At 43.6% G+C, this 20,290-nt stretch overlaps 1 protein-coding gene across 1 annotated transcript in view; it reads left to right on the top strand.

The window, feature by feature from the left end:
* Nucleotides 1-20,290, top strand: part of ASAP1 (ArfGAP with SH3 domain, ankyrin repeat and PH domain 1) — a 399,491-nt gene that overhangs the window by 350,071 nt on the left and 29,130 nt on the right. The window contains 1 exon segment of the mRNA XM_017870527.1: nt 9,311-9,481. Within this exon segment, the coding sequence (XP_017726016.1) occupies nt 9,311-9,481 (171 nt within the window).

Below are 20,290 nucleotides of genomic sequence, written 5' to 3' on the forward strand. Positions count from 1 at the left end.
TATATATATATATATATGTATACACACACACACACACACACACACACACACACACAAAGAAATTAACCAGGTGTGGTGGCACATGCCTCTAGTCCAGCTGGTAGGGAGGCTGAGGTGAGAAGATCACTTGAGCACGGGAGACTGCAGTGAGCTGTGATCGCTGTAACTGCACTCCAGCCTGGGTGACAGAGAAAGACCCTGTCTCATTAAAAAAAAAAAAAAAAAAGAACGAGAAATTGAGAAAGCAATCCCTTTTACAATAGCTACCCCCCCAAAAAACTAAAAAACCTAGGAATAAATCTAACCAAGGAGGTGAAAGAGCTCTCCAATGAAACCTTCAAAAACAGTGGTAAAAGAAATTGAAGGGGACAGTTAAAAATGGAAAGACATCATATGCTAATGATTGGAAGAATTAATGTAGTTAAAATGATCATACTACCCAGAGCAATCTACAGATTCGATACAATCTCTTTCAAAATACTAATGACGTTCCTCATAGAAATAGAAAAAAGCAATCCTAAAATTCATATGGAAGCACAAAAGACTTCAAATAGCCAAAGTAATACTAAGCAAAAAGAAAAAAACTGGAGTCATTGCACTATTGACTTTAAAATATACTACGAAGCTATAGTAACCAGAACAGCTTTGTATTGGTGTAAAAATAAACCCATAGGCCAGTGGAAAAGAACATAGAACCCAGAAATAAATCCACATATTTATAGCCAACTGATTTTTGATAAAGGTGCAAAGAACATACATTGGGGAAAGTATCCTTCTTTAATTTGCTGAGAAAACCGGGTATCTATCAATTCAAGATGAATTTAAGACTTTAAACATAAGACCCAAAACTATAAAACTACTAGAAGACAACATAAGGGAAACATTTCAGGACATTAGTCTTGGCAAAAATTATATGTGTAACACATCAAAAGCACAGGCAACAAAAAAATAGACAAAGCAGACTGTATCAAACTAAAAAAGCTGCTGCACAGCAAAAGAAACAAAAGAAACAAACAGCAAAGAGACAACCTGTTGAATGCAGAAACTATTTGCAAACTATTCATCTTACAAGGGACTTTTATATCCAGAATATACAAGGGACTCAATTCAGCAGCAAAATAATAATGATAATGTGATTTTAAAATGGGCAAAGGATCTAAATAGACATTTCTCAAAAGAAGAAGTAGAGGCCGGATGTGGTGGTTCATGCCTATAATCCCAGCACATAGGGAGGCCGAGGCGGGTGGATCACCTGAGGTCAGGGCTTCGAGACCAGCCTGGCCAACATGGTGAAACCCTATCTCTACTAAAAATACAAAATTAGCTGGGTGTGGTAGCATACACCTGTAATCCCAGCTACTCAGGAGGCTGAGGCAGTAGAATCGCCTGAACCCGGAGGCGGAGGTTGCAAGGAGTTGAGATCACGTCATTGCACTCCAGCCTGGGCAACAAGAGTGAAACTCTGTCTCAAAAAAAAAGAAAGAAAAAAAGAAAAGAAGACATATAAATGGCATAAATGGCTAATAAGTATATGAAAAAAAATGCTCAACATCACTAATCATGAGAGAAATGTAAATCAAAACCACAATGAGATATTGTCTATTTCCAGTTAAAATGGCTATCATCAAAAAGACAAGAAATAACAAATCCTGACGAGGATGCAGAGAAAGGGGAATTCTTGTATACTGTTGGTTGGAACGTAAATTAGTACTAATGAAAAACCATATGGAGGTTTCTCACAAAACTAAAAATAGCACTATCATACTACTGAGCAATTCTACTACTGGATAGTTATCCAATGGAAAGGAAATCAGTATGTTAAAGGGATACCTGCACCCCATGTTTACTGCAGTGCTATTTACAGCAGCCAAGATATGGAATCAGTCTAAATGTCAATCAATAGATGAATGGATGAAGAAAATGTGGTGTATGTATACATATGGAATATTATTCCCGTAAAAATGAATGAAATCCTGTAGGCTGGGCACAGTGGCTCACACCTGTAATCCCAGCACTTTGGGAGGCTGAGGCGGGTGGATCACCTGAGGTCAGGTTGCAGTGAGCCAAGATCATGCCACTGCATTCCAGCCTGGATGACAGAGCAAGACCCTGTCTCAAAAAAAAAAAAAGAAAGAAAGAAAAAAGAATGAAATCCTTTCATGTGCTGCAACATGTATGAGCCTGAAGGACATTATTTTAAGTGAAATAAGCCAGGCACAGAAAGATAAATACTGCATGTTCTCACTCATGTGGGAGCTAAAACAAAACAAAAAAAAAGGGCAAGCCTGGACAACATAGTGAGACCCCATCTCTACAAAAAGTTTTTCTTAAAAAATTAGCTGGGCCTGGCCAGGTGCAGTGGCTCACGCCTGTAATCCCAGCACTTTGGGAGGCTGCAGTGGGCGGATCACAAGGTCAGGAGATCGAGACCATCCTGGCTAACATGGTGAAACCCCGTCTCTACTAAAAATACAAAAAAAATCATCTGGGCGTGGTGGTGGGCGCCTGTATTCCCAGCCACTCGGGAGGCTGAGGCAGGAGAATGGTGTGAACCCGGGAGGCGGAGTTTGCAGTGAGCTGAGATGGTGCCACTGCACTCCAGCCTGGGCAACAGAGCAAGACTCAGTCCCCCCCCCGCCCCCAAAAAAAAAGAAAATTAGCTAGGCCTGGTGGCATACACGTGTAGTCCCAGCTGCTGGGCAGACTGAGGTAGAAGCATCGCTTGAGCCCTGGAAGTTGAGGCTGCTGTCAACTGTGATCATACTGCTGCATTCCAGCCTGGGCAACAGAGTGAGACTCTGTCTCAAAAAAAAAAAAAGAAAAGAGCTTGTGTTAGTAAAGAGTGTAAGAGAGGTTATTAGAGTCTGGGAAGGGGTTGAGCAGAGGATGAGCCAGATTAATGGATACAAAATTACAGCTAGATGGGAAGGATAAGTTCCTGTGTTCTGTAACACTGTAGGATGACTGTGGTTAACAGTAATTTAGTGTATGTTTTCAAAAAGCTACAAGCGAGGATTTTTGAATGTTCACAACACAGAGAAATGATAAATCTTTGAGATGATGGATATTAGCTACCCTGATTTGATCATTATACGTTGTACACGTGTATTGAAATATCACTATGTATCCTATAAATACATATAGTTGTGTCAACTAAAAATTTTTTAGGCCTGACACGGTGGCTCACACCTGTAATCACAGCACGTTGGGAGGCCCAGGCGGGTGGATCATGAGGTCAGGGGTTCGAGACCAGCCTGGCCAACATAGTGAAACCTTGTCTCTACTAAAAAAATACAAAAATCAGCCGGACGTGGTGGTGGGCACCTGTAATCCCAGCTACTTGGGAGGCTGAGACAGGAGAATCGCTTGAACCAGGGAGCTAGACATTGCAGTGAGCCAAGATCATGCCACTGCACTCCAGCCTGGGCAACAAAGAGCAAAACTTCATCTCATAAAATAATAATAATAATAATTGTTTAAAGATGAGAATGTGGAAGTGAAGTGATAACCCAGTTATGTCCCTGAAAGTTCTAGCCAGAAAGGATATGATGCCGTTTAGAGGAAGGGAAGCAAGCTGTTGTCAAGGCTGAGAGTCTGGCCTTGAGTCAGACAGAACAGGGTTCTGCCTGAACATAGCTGCTCATTTGCTGTGACTTGCTAAGTTCCTAAACCCTCTGAACCTTGGGTCTTTTTATCCTTCAAATGGATACTAATGATGACAATAATGATAATGATATTTTACAATATAAATTTTAAATACTGTGTTTTAGCTCAAGCACATAATACTCAGTAAATGGTAGCTCCAGAAAATGCAAGATGAGGAGGAAGAGATTTGAAAAGCATGCTGATTATGATTTTAGGAATGAATTTTCATTTTTTAAGGTATATATATTTAGGTATAGGTGAATGATTTCCAGGAGTTTTTTTCTGGGCTAAGTGGAGAGATTGCCTTGTTGTTGACTACTGTTTGGGGAGATATTCTCAAACCACCTTCATAATTTAAGAATGTATCGATTTCCCATAAGGGAGCTTCAGTGAGAAGAGAATGTCATTTCCTGGGAGAGTCTCAGGAGATAGCTGCCACCTTGTGAGAGACTAAATTCCTGGGCCCAGGAATGTGGGACAAGAGCTTTGGCCTGAAAACTGCCTGTGGGCCTGCCAGGGTGAGCATAGTCACTTCTGCAATGCACTGCCTGGGTGCACTTCCTGAACCCTGGCCGTATGCCGGGCACACTTCTGACATAGACCTCAGTCAGGGGCATCCCCGAGGCTAAGGACATTGAGGTGCTCTGGCAGCACATCAGGTAGGTTCAGTGGCGACCACTTGAGTTGAAAGCACAGCAGAATGTCCAAATGGAGTGACTAAGAGGCTGTTGGAGATGTGGGAAGAGACCCAGGCATAGCCAGGGTCAGGGCTGAGGATGCTGTCTGTGCAGGGAGGGCCGTTAACAAGGGAGGACGGTGAAGAACAGATCGGAAGACACATTTAGAACTCCTAGAGAACAGGGCAGGTGAGGAGAGAAGCCACAGAACAGAGTGCCTTGAGGACAGGCCTGTGTCCAGAGCACAGCACCTGACACCCAAGAGAGGACCCAGAAGTGCCTCGAGGATGAAGGGTGGTGAAAACAGGCACCAGTAGGTATCCACAAAAGGACTTTTTTTTTGAGATGAACTGTCGCTCTGTCGCCCAGGCTGGAGTGCAATGGCATGATCTTGGCTCACTGCAATGTCTAGCTCCCTGGTTCAAGCGATTCTCCTGTCTCAGCCTCCCAAGTAGCTGGGATTACAGGTGTGTGCCACCGTGCCCAGCTAATTTTGTATTCTTTAGTGGAGACAGAGTTTCATTATGTTGGCCAGGCTGGTCTCAAGCTCCTGGCCTCAAGTAATCCTCATGCCTCAGCCTCCCAAAGTGCTGGGATTATAGATGTGAGCCACCATGCCCGGCCTCAAGGACTTTTTCTGATCATGGATTATTTAAAAATAAATACGTGGCTTGCCTTCTCACCCTATAGAACACTAGTCCTGTCATCCACCTCTGTTTAAGAACGGGGGATGCTTTCTCATGGAAAACATGCTCCTAGATGATTCAGCTTCTTTGAATGTGACAGCTGATGCTAAACTAACATGTAAACAAACCCTCAGGAAGAATGAGGTGTACTCTGTCTCCTCTTAGAAGACCTTCTAATTATTTAACCTCAGATTTATTCATAGAAGCTTTGGAAGACTAGACCCATGTTTTTAAGAAGATATAGACAGTTATTTCACATGGTAGCCAGCCAATATTAGTGGCAAATGAGATTTGGGGCACTTTCTTCTTAACTTCCACAGGCTTCTGGCAGAGTTCAGGAGAGAAAAATGCCTCTTAGTCACCTCTGCATCTCCGTCACCACTCACTAATTTTGCCTCCCCACCCTTTTTTGTGTTGCGTTTGATGCTGTGTTCCATTTTATTTTGTTTCCACTTTCTTTATCTTACCAGAATTGCTTTTTTCCTGACTGAAACAGTACTCAGATTTATTTTGCATAAAAGATCCCTTTTAATGCTGTGGGACTGGTTACTAATTTTGGAAGTCTTTTGAGCTCTTTAAATCTTCAAACATATTTTAAGTCTGCGTTTCTGGGGTTTTATATATAGTGTTTTTCAACCTTATTTTAACTCATGCCTTGCCAGTGAAGATTTTGTAGCATCTTCCTTTCTGTAGCTTCTACTACAAAACAATAGGTAGGTCTGTCTGTTTTCCAGGTGTAAGATTATAAAATTGAATATCCCTTTTCACACTTAACACTGTTCCTTCCTGCTAATTTTCCCCGGTTGTTTCTGATCGGTCACCCTAAGTGAAACGTGTTGGCCTCCTTAAGAATTAACTGGCCTGGCCAGGCACTGTGGCTCACGCCTGTAATCCCAGTACTTTGGGAGTTGGAGGTGGGTGGATCACCTGAGGTCAGGAGTTCAAGACCAGCTGGCCAACATGGTGAAACCCTGTCTTTTCTAAAAATACAAAAATTAGCCAGGCATGGTGGCACACGCCTGTAGTCCCAGCTACTACTTGGGAGGCTGAGGCAGGAGAATCACTTGAACCTGGGATGGGGAGGTCACGGTGAGCCAAGATCATACCACTGCACTCCACCCTGGGGTACAGAGTGAAACTCCATCTCAAAAAATAAAAATAAAAAAATCACTGGCCTAAAAAGATGGAAGTAGTGGTTGAGTCACCTATTTATTCAATAAATATTTACTCTACACGAAACCAGAGAAAAGCCTGGCCCTAATAGAACTCTCCCAGTCTTGTGGGAGAGTCAGGTAACAAATAAGTAAACAAAGAGTTAAATAATTAGAGATTATAATTAGCAATATGAAGGAAGTCAGAAGTATATAATGGCATAGGACAGACTAATTCCTTAATTTTTGAAATGATTCAGGAGGTTGGATTTTGCATGGTTTGTGGTTACAGGATGCCTCTTTGGTCTAATCTCTCTTGGAGTCTCATACACATATAACGCAGTGTTGCTCAGAGACATGGCTCCAATAGCATTTTGTCTTTGACAATTTTTGTTTCCTGGAAGGGAACTGCATCTGCTTCAGAAAGTCCCTAGATGGCGATAAAGATGAAATTGCTAGAGAACCTCACCATTGTCTATTATCTATTATCCATTTATTTCCAAAAGGAAAGTTACACTTCCTGATACTGAGCATTTGTTGTTGTTTTCCTCATGTGCCAAGCACAGGAAATGCTGCCCTGGCTTTCAGGAACCAGCAGCATCATTTGATGGGGTGAGTGCCTCGCCAGTCCTGGACACCTGCCTTATCCCAGCCCTGCCCCTCATGGCTTGTGACTTTAATCATGCCTCTGAGTTCTTGGCTGCAAAATTGGGGCAATACTATCTGACCTACATACTTCACAGAGTTGGTATGAAAATCAAGAGGTACAACTATTAGTATCCATAAACATTTTTTTTTTTAATTTAGACTAGGTGTGGTGACTCACACCTGTAATTCCAGCACTTTGGGAGGGTTGCTTGAGCTCAGGAGTTCAGAGCCAGCCTGGACCACAGAGTGAGACTCTGTCTCTACAAAAAATTTAAAAATTTTTTTAAATTAGCCAGATGTTGTGATACACACCTGTAGTCCCAGCTACTCAGGAGGCTGAGGAGGGAAGATTGCTTGAGCCCAGGAGATCAGAGCTGCAGTGAGCTGTGATCGTGCCACTGCACTCCAAGCAGGATGACAAAGCAAGACCTTGTCTCAAAAAAAAATTGTTTTAATGATAAACCTAGGAAAAAAGTTGAGGAATAGCGTATATAAACACATTTTGAAAACTACAAAGCATTATACAGATGCAAGGCCATAATAACAATCTCTGTATTGTTATAAAAATAAAATAGTATCTGAAAGCTGCTGTGCCTGATACCTTAATTAAGTGTTGATTTGGGGCAAGCATCAGGCTTCCACTGTGTATCACATCAGTGGGACAAAGAAGTAAATTATATAGCCTGGCAGTTTAAACCTAAAGTGGATGATAATTTTACTGAGATTAACAGTATTTACTTTCAGAACTAGCCTATCTTAGAGAAATGATGGTTTAAGTCAATATGGTAGGTACTAGTAATTGACAGTGGGAAATACGAAAGCTTACTTTATACCAAGGAAGGAGGCCAGCAGCTAATTAGACTTTTTTTTTTTAATACAAAGAATGTATAAAGCTCTTTTGGAGCTCTTCTGGATTACTAGATATCTACTAATCTGTGTTAAACATTCAGTATGACAGTCTTCTTAGCTTGTTTTGTTTTGTTTTGTTTTTTTTGAGACAGAGTCTCACTGCGATGCCCAGGTAGGAATGCAATGGCATGATCTTGGCTCATTGCAACCTCCACTTCCTGGGTTCAAGCGATTCTCCTGCCTCAGCCTCCTGAGCAGCTGGGACTACAGGCATGCGCCACCACACCTGGCTAATTTTTGTATTTTTAGTAGAGACAGAGTTTCACCATGTTGGCCAGGCTGGTCTTGAACTCCTGACCTCAAGTGATCTGCCCACCTCAGCCTCTCAAAGTGCTGGAGTTACAGGTGTGAGCCACTGTGCCTGCCTAGCTTTTTTTTCTTAACGTTTGCAGAAGCAGTTTGGCCGTGAACACAGTTAAACCATACACCTTAAATAAAGCAATAGTAGTGAAAGTGCCCAGCATGGAATACCTGGCACACACAACCACTTCATTGTCACTTTGAATAAAGAAAACTAAGATCAAATACACTACTCCCTTAACAGCTTTTAAAAGCAAACCCCATTTTTGTGTGTATGTGGAATATTACTATCATTTCTGCTGTCTTGTCTTTAGCTCTGGAGAAAGTTGAGTCTTTTTTTTAGTTTATAAAAATCAGTGTCTAATTTATATAAATGTTGTTCAGGCTTCCAATATAATAGATGGTTTGGTTTCTGGAGCAAAGAGTTTTTGGATTTCTCTTTTTTCCAGGTAACGCTTTACATCCAGTTCTTTCTTCATTATTTAGAAAAGCCTTTTTTTTTTCTTTTAAGAAAACTTCAGGCAGTTTGCTGACTAAAAGAAAAGTTGTAGACAGAAAATTCTATTATATGAATCATTTCATGTTTCAGCTTGTGGCCCAGTGAAGGCTTAGCCTGTACCCTGTTCTTTCTCTGTTGATTTTGCTGGTAGTGGTGTGTGATTTCTCCCTCAGTAGATTTTGTGATGATTCTAAGGAGTTACTGTTTTAAGATGTGCGTGTGTGTTTATTTTTCCCATTGTACCTAAATGATCTAACTTTTAGCGTTGTGTTGACTGGCATTTTGTTCCTTAAAGCACACACTCCTCTTACCTTGGTTGTAAATTTTTCTCTGTTGCCTAGGCTGGAGTGCAGTAGCACAATCATAGCTCGGTGTATCCTCGAACTCCTGACTTGAAGTGATCCTCCTCCCTCAGTCTCCCAAGTAGCTGAGACTATAAGCACACACCACCACGCCCGGCTAATTTTTTTAAATTTTTGTAGAGACAGAGTCTTGCTATGTTACCCAGGCTGGTCTCAAACTCTTGGCCTCAAGCAATCCTACCACCTCAGCTTTCTACAGTACTGGGATTACAGGCATGAGCCACTGCACCTGGCCTTTTTTTTTTTTTTAAACCAAATTTTTAAAACCCTATTTGTGAGTTATTAGATTGATGGACTTAGCCATATCCAGCCTTTTGCTTTTGTCTTTGTGTATCATACCACATTTTGATGTGTGGAAGTGATTGCATAGTGGCTGTTTTGTATCTGTGAGACTGGGATTAATCTTCCTGCCCCCATTCAATTTCCTTTCTAGGTCCAACTGGCCCACCTTCAACACTCCCTCTAAGCACCCAGACCTCTAGTGGCAGCTCCACCCTATCCAAGAAGAGGCCTCCTCCCCCACCACCCGGACACAAGAGAACCCTATCCGACCCTCCCAGCCCACTACCTCATGGGCCCCCAAACAAAGGCGCAGTTCCTTGGGGTAAGTTATCCTAAAGTCAGGGCCAAAGCTGCTGGGGCCAGGCAGCATGTGGGGCTCCACTGGGCAGTGGCCCGTTAAGCACATACATGCTGGGTGCTGACTCGGGTATATATGACATGATTCTACCTGTCTCTTAAGGCAAAGAAACATTTTGAAAAATATTTAGGCCAATAAAAACTAAAAGGTGTTGAGCACTTCCTAAATCTTACTCAATTATAATAGCAACTCTGTGAGGTAGGTATTATTAGTCTCTTTTATATATAAGGAAACAGAGGCTCAGAAAAGCAAAGTAATCCATTTTGCTCACAACAGCCGGAATGGTTTTCTTATAAAATATAAATCAGATCATCGTCACTCTTCTCCTTAACACCCTTTTAAGATTTCCTCCTGAGCTTCAGATAAATGCAAACTCCCTATACCAAGGCCCACAGGGCCCTGCACTATTGGACTCTTATCTCCCAGACCCTCTCCTGCCACTCTGTCTTGAGGGCTGGCCTTCTTTCACTTCTTGAATACACCATCCTCTCCCTCCTGAGGGCCCTCCCACTCCCTGGAACTCTGTCATGCTTTTTGAACGGTTGCCTCCCTTTCATCCTTGAGTTCTCAGCTGGCATATCTGTCTCCCTGACCCTCCTCTCCAACGCAGCTCCCTCCCTACCTGTTTTCTCCCAAACACCTTATCACAGAATGTAAGCTGCCCCACTAAAATGTAAGCTCCATGAGAGCCAGAACCTTGTCTGTCTTGTTCTCACCTGTGTTTACTGGAACCGTGCCTGACACACAGTGAATATTCAGTAATCACTTGAGAATGAATAAATTTGCCCAGAGTCAGCTTGTTAATCACTTCCGTGACATTGATTGCACATGACAAATTCCCGTCTACAAGGGACATAATTTCTATCTTTACTACTGGCCTGCTAGCGACTTAGGGGTCACCCCATCACCAAACAGTGTCTTGGCCCATGACAGACAGACACAGAAGCTTTGCTGAATAAATATGTTAGTTTGTGTGTCTCACCTCTTCCTGCTGTAGAGTTTCATTGTGGCTTTCTTCATATTTTGTGTTTCGAGTTTTTGGGGGAAAGTTACATTGTCCAGTTGCTGATTGTCATCTGTTCACCATCTGGTCCAGACACCCTGGGTTATGTGTGTGGCAAGCATGTGTGTGCATTTAGCCATTCATTCTGTGAGTCTGTTTGCTTACTTGAGGCACTTACTGTGCCCCTTGCTTGGGCCTTCTCAGTCCATATGCTCATGGAGCTCATGGTCTAATGCAGGACACACGTGGGTAAATCATTAGAGCACATGTTCTTTACTATCAGGATAGACATGTTGTCTAAACACTGGAAATGCTGGAAAACTGAGTGTCAGACTTTGGAGGAAAGCCAGGGAAGGTTTAGAGAGGAGGAGACATTGGAGTTTGGTGTTAATGAATTAGTTCCCACAAGCCAGGCAAGAACAATTGATGTATGCTAGCACATATGTACATAAAGACTAAGGATGTCCTTGACATTTTCAGAGGCTGCTGTGTAAGGCCTTCAGGATCCCCAGATTTCGTCAAAAAGGCCTTTCCCCCAAATAACATTCCATGAAAGTCACAAGTTTCACATGCAGAGTTTCGTATCACAAATTAACCTCCTTCCCAATTTTCTCTAAATTTTAATCCTTTTGTTTAACTGGTTTTATTTCTTGTAAGCTTTAAAGTGCCTTTATTCACGTTGTATAGACTCAAATAAATTTACCAAATTTCTGCTTTCCGGCTTGAAAATCATCACTTTTTTAGATGTTCACATCACTCAAGAGCAAGACTAGCAGCTGGCCACTTTTCCCCCCATTGTTGGTGGGTCAGGGAGCATTTTTTATTAAACAAAATTTACTTTATAAGAGTGCCTGACAGTGAGCTGGGGGTATTAGAACCTTTTCTAGATGAGGACGCTGTTCTGTCTGTTAGTTTGTCATCAGCTCAGAGCCTCTCACCTACAACTAGCCTTGAAGGACAAAAATCATCATCTGTCCTCAGCCACAATGACAGTTTGCCACGTGGCATGGACTTTTGATTTTTGAAATCAAAATTTTAAATTTAAAAAACAATTTAATTTTTATTTTAAATTTTGATTTTAGAAAGCATATGTTGGTGTACATGCATGTATGTGAGATATACTGTCTACAGACACAGGTCAGTAATGGGCATGTATGGGTACGTTCATACACAGCTGGACTTCTCCTTAGAAAGGTTATAGTTGCTCTGATCCTGGTGCTTGCAGTCTGCGTTGTATTATTACTGCTTGGTTTTATCCCTCCCCGCCTCCTGCTGACATTGTATTCTAGAAGCCAAAGGCAGGGCCCGACGGGTCATCAGCAAGGCATTTAGGGAATCAGCCTCCTAGACAACCTTCCTCTCTGATGCCTGCAGCTTCCCTCTGTGGACGCACCTTTCCAGCGCTCTTATGTTCCCCTAAACCTCCCATCTCTTCTCAGCCCATGAGGATCAGGGCCTTTGAACTGTGAGAGATCAGTACTGGGGGGTAGACACCAGGCATAAGCAGGTAGTGAAAGAGCAGCCCCTTAGCTCTCACCAGGCCTTACCTCTCCACCCCCAAAGCTGAACATGCCCACCATCTTGAGGTACACCACATTCCCCAAAGTTCTATTTTTTTCTCTCAGATCTGAGCCTCACAGTATGCCCTCAACCTAGAATCTTCTTCCCTCTACTTCTTTATGTTAATGTTTAGTCATCTTTCAAGACCTGCTGTCCTGGGATCTACTTAAAAGGCCTTCCACAGTCCAATAAAACTCCCCGCTCCCACCCTTTGCCCCCACTGGTGTAGTGGGTATCACAGTGGCTGTTTCCTTGCCCGTCTTTCCCAGTACATGAACTCCTTCTGAGGGCATGTGCTGCTTCTCTCAGCAAAGTGCTGTAAGGTGGACTCAAGCGTCATACTCTCTGGATTCTCATTCCATCTCTACCACTCAATAGCCTTGTGATTTTCAGCAAGTATCTTTGAATTGTTCAGTGCCAAAGCTTCTCCAACTATAATATGGGGCTAGTAATAGTGTCTGTATTGCATATGGAGTTATCATGAAGATTAAATGAGAAGAACACATGAAAAACAACCAAAACATAGGCAGCACCCAATAAATGTTAGCTACTGTTACCATTATTCTCAGCCTAGCATTTTGCTGGATAGCTGGAGAAACCTGCATTAGTTTCCTGAGGCTCCTGTAACACATACCGCAAACTGGATGTTGTAAAATAACTAATTTATTCTCTCAGTATTAGAAGCTAGAGGTCCAAAATCCAGCAGGGTTTTGCTCCTTCCAGAGGCCCCGTGGGAAGAATCTGTTTCTTGCCTCTGTCAGCTTCTGGTGACTCCAGGTGTTCCGTGGAGTGGTGCAGCCCCTGCCTTCATAGTCATCTCCCCACTGCCGCCTCCTCTCTGTGTTCTCAGAACTGCCTTTGCCTCTCTCTCATAAATGTACATGTGATTGTATTTAGGACCCACCTGAATTTTCTGTGATAATCTCCTTGTCTCGGGAGGCCGAGGTGAGCGGATCACTTGAGGTCTGGAGTTCAAGACCAGCCTGACCAACGTGGAGAAACCCCATCTCTACTAAAAATATAAAATTAGCTGGGCGTGGTGGCACATGCCTGTAATCTCAGCTACTCGGGAGGTTAAGACAGGAGAAACGCTTGAACCCAGGAGGCGGAGGTTGTGGTGAGCCAAGATTGCACCATCGCACTCCAGCCTGGGCAACAAGAGTGAATCAACTCCATCTCAAAAAAAAAAAAAAAAAGATAATCTCCTTGTCTCAAGACCCTTAACTTAATTATATTTACAAAGACCCTTTTTCCTAGTCAGGTGACTTTTACAAATTCCAGGGATCAGGATTCAGTATCTTTGGGTGGCCATTTTTCAGCCTACCACAGCTTGTCCTCTGACCCCCAAAGAGTCACATCCAACCCATGTGCAAAATATGTTCACCCATACCAACAACCTCAAAAGTCTCAAATCCCTGTCTTGGCCATTGTTTTGTCTAGTCTTCTCTGAAGACTAGAAAAAGCTGTCATGTAACTGCCAGATGTACTCCTCTCCCCGCTGTGCCCAGAATTTCCTCCTCCAGATTCACAGGGGAGATTTGGGGGTTATGGTTATTGTCAGCAGCTCTCCATTCTTTAGATCAATGGGTTCATGCTGATTGCTTGCCTAACATTAAATACAGAATCAAACTTGTAAAGTAGGCAAGACTCGAGGCCTCCTGTCCCAATCTGTTGTAGGCCACCTGTTCACACCACCACTCTGTTTTACCCACTAGTCTCACTAGCCATCCGTACAGCAGCACTAGCATCACTCCCATGACCCCTGCGTGCTTCACAGCAGCCTCTTTCCTCAGCCAGGAGGAGGTTTCCACCTGTCAAGTTCTCTCTCTTGGTTTTTTGGTTTTTGTTGTTGTTGTTGTTGTTGTTACCCAGGCTGGAATGCAGTGGTGCAGTCCCAGCTCACTGCAACCTCCACCTCATGGGTTCAAGCAATTCTCCTGCTTCAGTCTCCCAAATAGCTGGGATTGCAGGCACCTGCCACCATGTCCAGCTGATTTTTGTATTTTTAGTAGAGATGGGATTTCACCATGTTGGCCAGGCTGGTCTTGAACTCCTGACCTCAAGTGATCCACCCGTCTCGACCTCTCAAAGTGCTGGGATTATAGTTTTGAGCCACTGAACTCGGCCCACCTGTCAAGTCTGAAGCCTGTACCCTTGGTTGGTTCCCTGATATTTGTGTTTCTGGTCTCGGGGCACCTCTGACATTCAGCTTCTTTGCAGAGTAGCCATGACTGACAGGTCTTGGCTCGGCTGATAATCACACTTTCTATGCTGATGATTAGCCCCACCCAACCGTCCATGTTGACCTTTAAGAAGGAGGTAGAAGGTGGTTTAAGAAGGAAGTAGATCTTGCATTTGGCCTTGGAAGATGAGTGGAATAGGCAGGAGGAAATAAGCAAGGCAGCTGATGTTGAGACTTTTGTGAGACTGAGGACCAGAGATTGTAACCTTTAATGCATCTACTTCACAGAAGGCCACACTTCCTTCATTACAAAGAGTCTATCTTTCCCCCTCTCAAATTCCATTTCATGCCTTCATAAACTCCTTTTTCTTTGTGTTTGAGACAGGGTCTTGTTCTGTCACCCAGGCTGGAGTGCAGTGGCGTGATCATAGCTCACTGCAGCCTCCACCTCACAGGCTCAAGCTATCTTCCCACCTCAGTCTCCTGAGTAGCTGGGAGTACAGGTGTGCACCACCACACCCAGCTAATTTTTGTATTTTTTGTGGGGATGGGGTTTCACCATGTTGCCCAGGCTGGTCTCAAACTCCTGAGTTATGTGATCCACCTGCCTTGGCCTCCCAAACCGAAGACTACCGGCATGAGCCACCACACCCAGCCCATAAATTCTTAATACAGGTTTATGGCTTGTAAGACAAAAGAAAATGACAATTCTTCATTATTTTAGAATCTTTGGATAAAACACTACATACGTAATATTTTATAAGACCATCACTTGTAAGCGCCTCACAGAGTGCTACGCATTGTGTTGAGCACTTCGCATGTGTTAACGTACCTCATTCTTAACCATAGTTACACAGAGAGAAAATGCTATTATCTCAACTTCGGGGCGCAGAAAGGTTAAGTGATTTACACTCTTTCTCACAGCTAGTCCCTGGGGGCCGGGATTCACCTGCAGCCTGTGTGGCTGACAGCCGGCCCTCATCACCCTCCCCATGCACCACTCTATGCTCGCAAAATGCAGGCCCACCATCCCTTTCTCCTCACAGCAGTGGTTTCTGTGCCCATGAAACTGAGGTGTGGAGAAGGCGACCAACTTAGCATGGTTCACCTGGCAAGCAGCACAAGCTCTGCTAGCTGTGCCTCCTCATCCATCTGCAGCATGGCACCCTGGTATGCCATTCCCATGCTGTCCAGGCAGGGAGGGCCACCCCAGGCTTTTTCCCTGCCAGAACCACAACATCCACAATGCCCAAAATAGCCCCAGCATTACATTACTGAAGTCCTGCTTCTGTGATGAATCCAGCCATCTGTCTCAGGAGACTTCTAAGGCAGGCTTTTGATAGCAAAACAAATAGTCCTGTGGACAGATTTGGGTTTTATAGGGACTTTATGATTTTTGAAGTTGCATTTCATTGAACCTCTTTTTTCTTTTTCTTTCTTTCTTTTTTTTTTTTTTTTTTTTTTAAGACAGCATCTTGTTCTGTTGCTTCGGCTGGAGTACAGTGGCACAATCACTGCTTGTTGTAGCGTCAACCTCCAGGGCCCAAGTGATCCTCCCATCTCAGCCTACCAAGTAACTTGGGACTCTAGGTGCATCACACCATGCCCAGCTAATTTTTAATTTTTATAGAGACCAAGATCTTACTATGTTGCCCAGACTGGTCTCGAACTCCTGGGCTTAAGTGATCCTCCTGCCTTGGCCTCCCAAAGTGCTGGGATTACAGGTGTGAGCCTCTTCACCCAGCCTTCCTCTTTTTTTTATAACCTACTTTATAACAGACTAACACATATCTTAACACAATTTAAATAATAAGAAATGAGGACGAAGGGAGAATAAGGGTAGCAGAGTAAGGTGAACTCCAGGAGTGTGATTTCTCCACAAAGTGAGTAATAAAAAGTCAACCTAATTGTTAGGTTCATGGTAGCCTTAAGACTAACACTATTCTCACACTTGAGACTCTTGTAATTAATACCTGAGAGCAATTTCCCCCCCTCCCCCTGGCCCTCCATCCTTTGGCATTTAGAGAAGTGTCTGCAGTGCACGGGGGAAACCATAACATGCACTGAAAGAACATTCCAGAAGCCCAAGTTCTGATCCAGGTTCTACCAGTCCTTGACAAAGTGACCTCTGGGAATCACTTACATTCCTCATCTTTGGTCACTGGGAGTTCGAATTGTATTTTTATTTAATATAGAGCAAATAATGAATGAAAAACTATACCAAAAATTGGTTTACTGCTTATATTGCAGGCCTGGGACTTCCAGGTAAAAAAGCTCAATACTTGAAATGTCTGAGACATGGATATTTACTTTTTTTTTTTTTTTTTTGCTTTTTTGGTTTTTCTTGTTTGTTTGTTTTATTACATATCTACTTTTTGGAAGTGGGACTGTCATTGTCCCAGTTACTGATGAGGAAATTAGGCACAGAGAAGTCAAATAGCTTGCATAAGATCACAAATCCAGGAACTGCAGAACTGAGATTTGAACCCATTTCCAACTCCAAGGCCTGTATAGTAATTTACTATTCCAGAATACTCCTGTAACAACCAGGCCATTCGCTGCCCCCTCTCTTTCCACAAACTGTTCTCCTGTAGCTTCGATGCTATAGTAGGTCACCAGGAGTCTTGGCCACACTTTCTTCCATTGCCTGTCCAGGATGTATCTCCAGGTCTCTCTTAAACACATTTGTATGATACACCAAGATCTTTTTCTAAATTGCACAGGGAGAAAAAAGGGATTGAGTTGCTTCCATATTTTTGTTCCTCATTGTTCTCTCTTCAGTACTATTTTATTTTCAGAATGTTTTCTAAGCCATACTTTTCTTCTCAAGCGCAGCAGGTAGCCTTTGCATAGCTATGAGAGTGACAGGATTCTTGTCAACCAGACGCTAGCAGGGACTGTTGACTGCTCTGTGCCAGACATTGTGTTAAAAAGTGGTGTTATTGGCCAGGCACGGTGGCTTACCCCTGTAATCCCAGTACTTTGAGAGACTGAGGCAGGTGGATCACTTGAGGTCAGGAGTTCAAGACCAGCCTGGCCAACATGGCGAAACCCCGCCTCTGCTAAAAATACAAAAATTAGCCAGACGTGGTGGCACATGCTTATAATCCCAGCTACTTGGGAGGCTGAGGCAGGAGAATCAGTGAACCCAGGAGGCAGAGGTTGCAGTGAGCTGAGATCGCGCGCCATTGCACTGCAGCCTGGGCAACAAGAGCAAAACTCCGTCTCAGACAAACAACAACAAAAAAAGTGGTGTTACAAAGACATAGAAAGCAGGGTCCATTCTTTGAAGTGACCACTCATTGAGTTAAATTAGCATCATTTCTGTTTCATGCCATTGAAGAGCTGTGAATAATATTACCTTGTGTCAGGCTTCCTGTGGTCTAGCACTGTGTCCCATACTTCATAGTTTATTTCCTTTAATACTCATACCCATCTAGTGTAGTAGGTACCATGGTTGTTCCCAGTTTATGTATGAGGGAATTGAGGTTTAGCAGAATAAGAAGTCACCCAAACTCATACCCACTGGTCAGCAGTACAGCTAGAATTCAAAGCCACACTTGTCTAGGTCCAAAATCTGCACTCCTAATTAACCACTCCTGGTAAGAAGCTGGTTACAAGGGTTGGTCAAGTCAGCTATGGAAAAATTCCCAGAAAGTGACTCTAAAGGTGTTCTTTGAAGGTTGTGTAGGAATTCACCAAAACTGGAAGGAGACAGGCCTTCCTTGCAGGGGAAAGGAACGTAAGGGGCAAAGTGACAGAGACATAAAAACTCACACCATCTTTGGAAAATGGAGACTCATTTTGAGAAGCCAAAGAGTAAGGTTAAATGAGGACTCTGGACATTTGGGCCTGTGTGCATTAGGCAGCAGACCCTGACATGATGACTCATCTGTGCGACAGCAGAGTGAATGACCGCAGCAGAGCCAGAGGGCCTCTGCAGCCCTGTTGGTCTCAAATTTACTGAAGTATAGCTCATGCAACCTGCATTAGTAATCACTTGTTTGGAATATTTTCTACCTGGAAAGAGAATTAGTGGATGCAACAGTTCATTCCCCAAACATAAAATTTTCCTTGACGTTTTGATTGTTACAGCTCATTTAAGTGGGAAAGTATAAGATTTGATATCTAACCCTGAAGACTCAGCATTGAGCACAGTGCTAGAAAGAAATGCCTACCAGGCCAGGTGCAGTGGCTCATACCTGTAATCCCAGCACTTTGGGAGGCCAAGACAGGAGGATCACTTGAGACCAAGGAAGTATTTGAGACCAGCCTGGGAAATACAATGAGACCTTGTCTCTACAAAAAAAAAATTAAAATTAACCAGTCATGGTGGTGCATGCCTGTAGTCTTAGCTACTTGGGAGGCTGAGGAGGGAAAATCAGTTGAGCCCAGGAGTTTAAGGCTGCAGTGAGCTATGATTATGCCACTGCACTCCCACCTGGGCAACAGAGCAAGACCTTGTCTCTTTAAAAAAAAAAAAAAGCCATGTGTGGTGGCTGACACCTGTAATCCTAACACTTTGGGAGGCCAAGGGGGGAGGATCAGTTGGTCTCAGGAGTCCAAGACCGGCCTGGGCAACTTAGAACTTAGTGAGACCTTGGCCGGGCGCGGTGGCTCAAGCTTGTAATCCCAGCACTTTGGGAGGCCGAGACGGGCGGATCACGAGGTCAGGAGATCGAGACCATCCTGGCTAACCCGGTGAAACCCCGTCTCTACTAAAAAATACAAAAAACTAGCCGGGCGAGGTGGCGGGCGCCTGTAGTCCCAACTTGGGAGGCTGAGGCAGGAGAATGGCGTAAACCCGGGAGGCGGAGCTTGCAGTGAGCTGAGATCCGGCCACCGCACTCCAGCCTGGGCGACAGAGCGAGACTCCCGTCTCAAAAAAAAAAAAAGAAAGAAAGAAAAAGAACTTAGTGAGACCCCATCTTGAAAAAATAAATAAGTAAAAAATAAAGAAGAAAATAAATGCCTACCTTAAAGAACATCACAGCTCAGAGGATTTTATAAGAGTTACCAAAGAAGTCCTTAAATATTAAGTTATATGGGCTCATGGACATATACTAATGGTTAGTTTAATTAAAATTAAATAAAACTAAATGTGAAAGCCTTTGGTTCTTCTGGTAATGCCAGTTTATCTCATTTCTTCTTGTATCAATATCATAGAATTATAGCACATTCTGTCCAGGAGGTGAGCACCCTGCCAGCCTCTCTGTCTTCAGTAGGTGCAGTCGGACCAGGAGGTGATAGGTGCTAGAGTGTGGTGATTCACAGTACAGACCCTGGAAGAGGGCTACTGGCTTTCCATTCCAGCTTTGACCCTTACCAGTGACCTAACCTTGGGCAATTGACTTTACTTCTCTGTGTGCTTCTTCATATATAAAATAAGGGGTGATTATACTATTTATCTCATAAGCATAATTACTGAGTATGTAGCACAGTACCTTGCTCACAGAAAGTACTCAGTAAACGATCGTTGCTGTTAATGTTACTATCAGGGCGTCTTGATGGATAATGAAGAGCACATTGATTTGTGGTCAGGACTCCCAGGTACACCATTTCCCCATGGGACCTGCAGCCATTTATTCATGTAGTCTCATTTCCTTATCTTTGGAAAAGGAGTAATGATGCCAGTCTCATGCTGTGAGGAAGGAAGGCTGGATGAATATAAAAGCATGTGGGCAGTCGGCAGTGCTGTTGAGCAGATTCCCGGTGTAGTGAGGATCAGTTACATTTTTTTTCAGTCCGTCCTCTTCATCTGCCCTCCTGTTGCTCAGCCTCCTCAGTCAGCCCATTCCCAGTGCCACCTAGGCAGTATTACAGTCTTCTAGGCAGAGGAGGAGAAGATGCTGCTGAAGGAAGAGAGCAAGAGTTTCCAGAGCAGTCACAGGTAGAAAGGGCAAGGAAGTGAACTAGAACCCCAGAGAGAGGGTGCCCATGCAGGGTCCCAGGGAATCCTCCTGGGTGCCCGCAGCTTGGGGCTTCACAGCTGCGCTGCACTCCTCCCACCACGACATGAATCATAGAA

This window comes from Rhinopithecus bieti, unplaced genomic scaffold (genome assembly GCF_001698545.2).
Source record: "Rhinopithecus bieti isolate Rb0 unplaced genomic scaffold, ASM169854v2 scaffold_54, whole genome shotgun sequence".
Classification (NCBI taxonomy): Eukaryota; Metazoa; Chordata; class Mammalia; order Primates; family Cercopithecidae; genus Rhinopithecus; species Rhinopithecus bieti.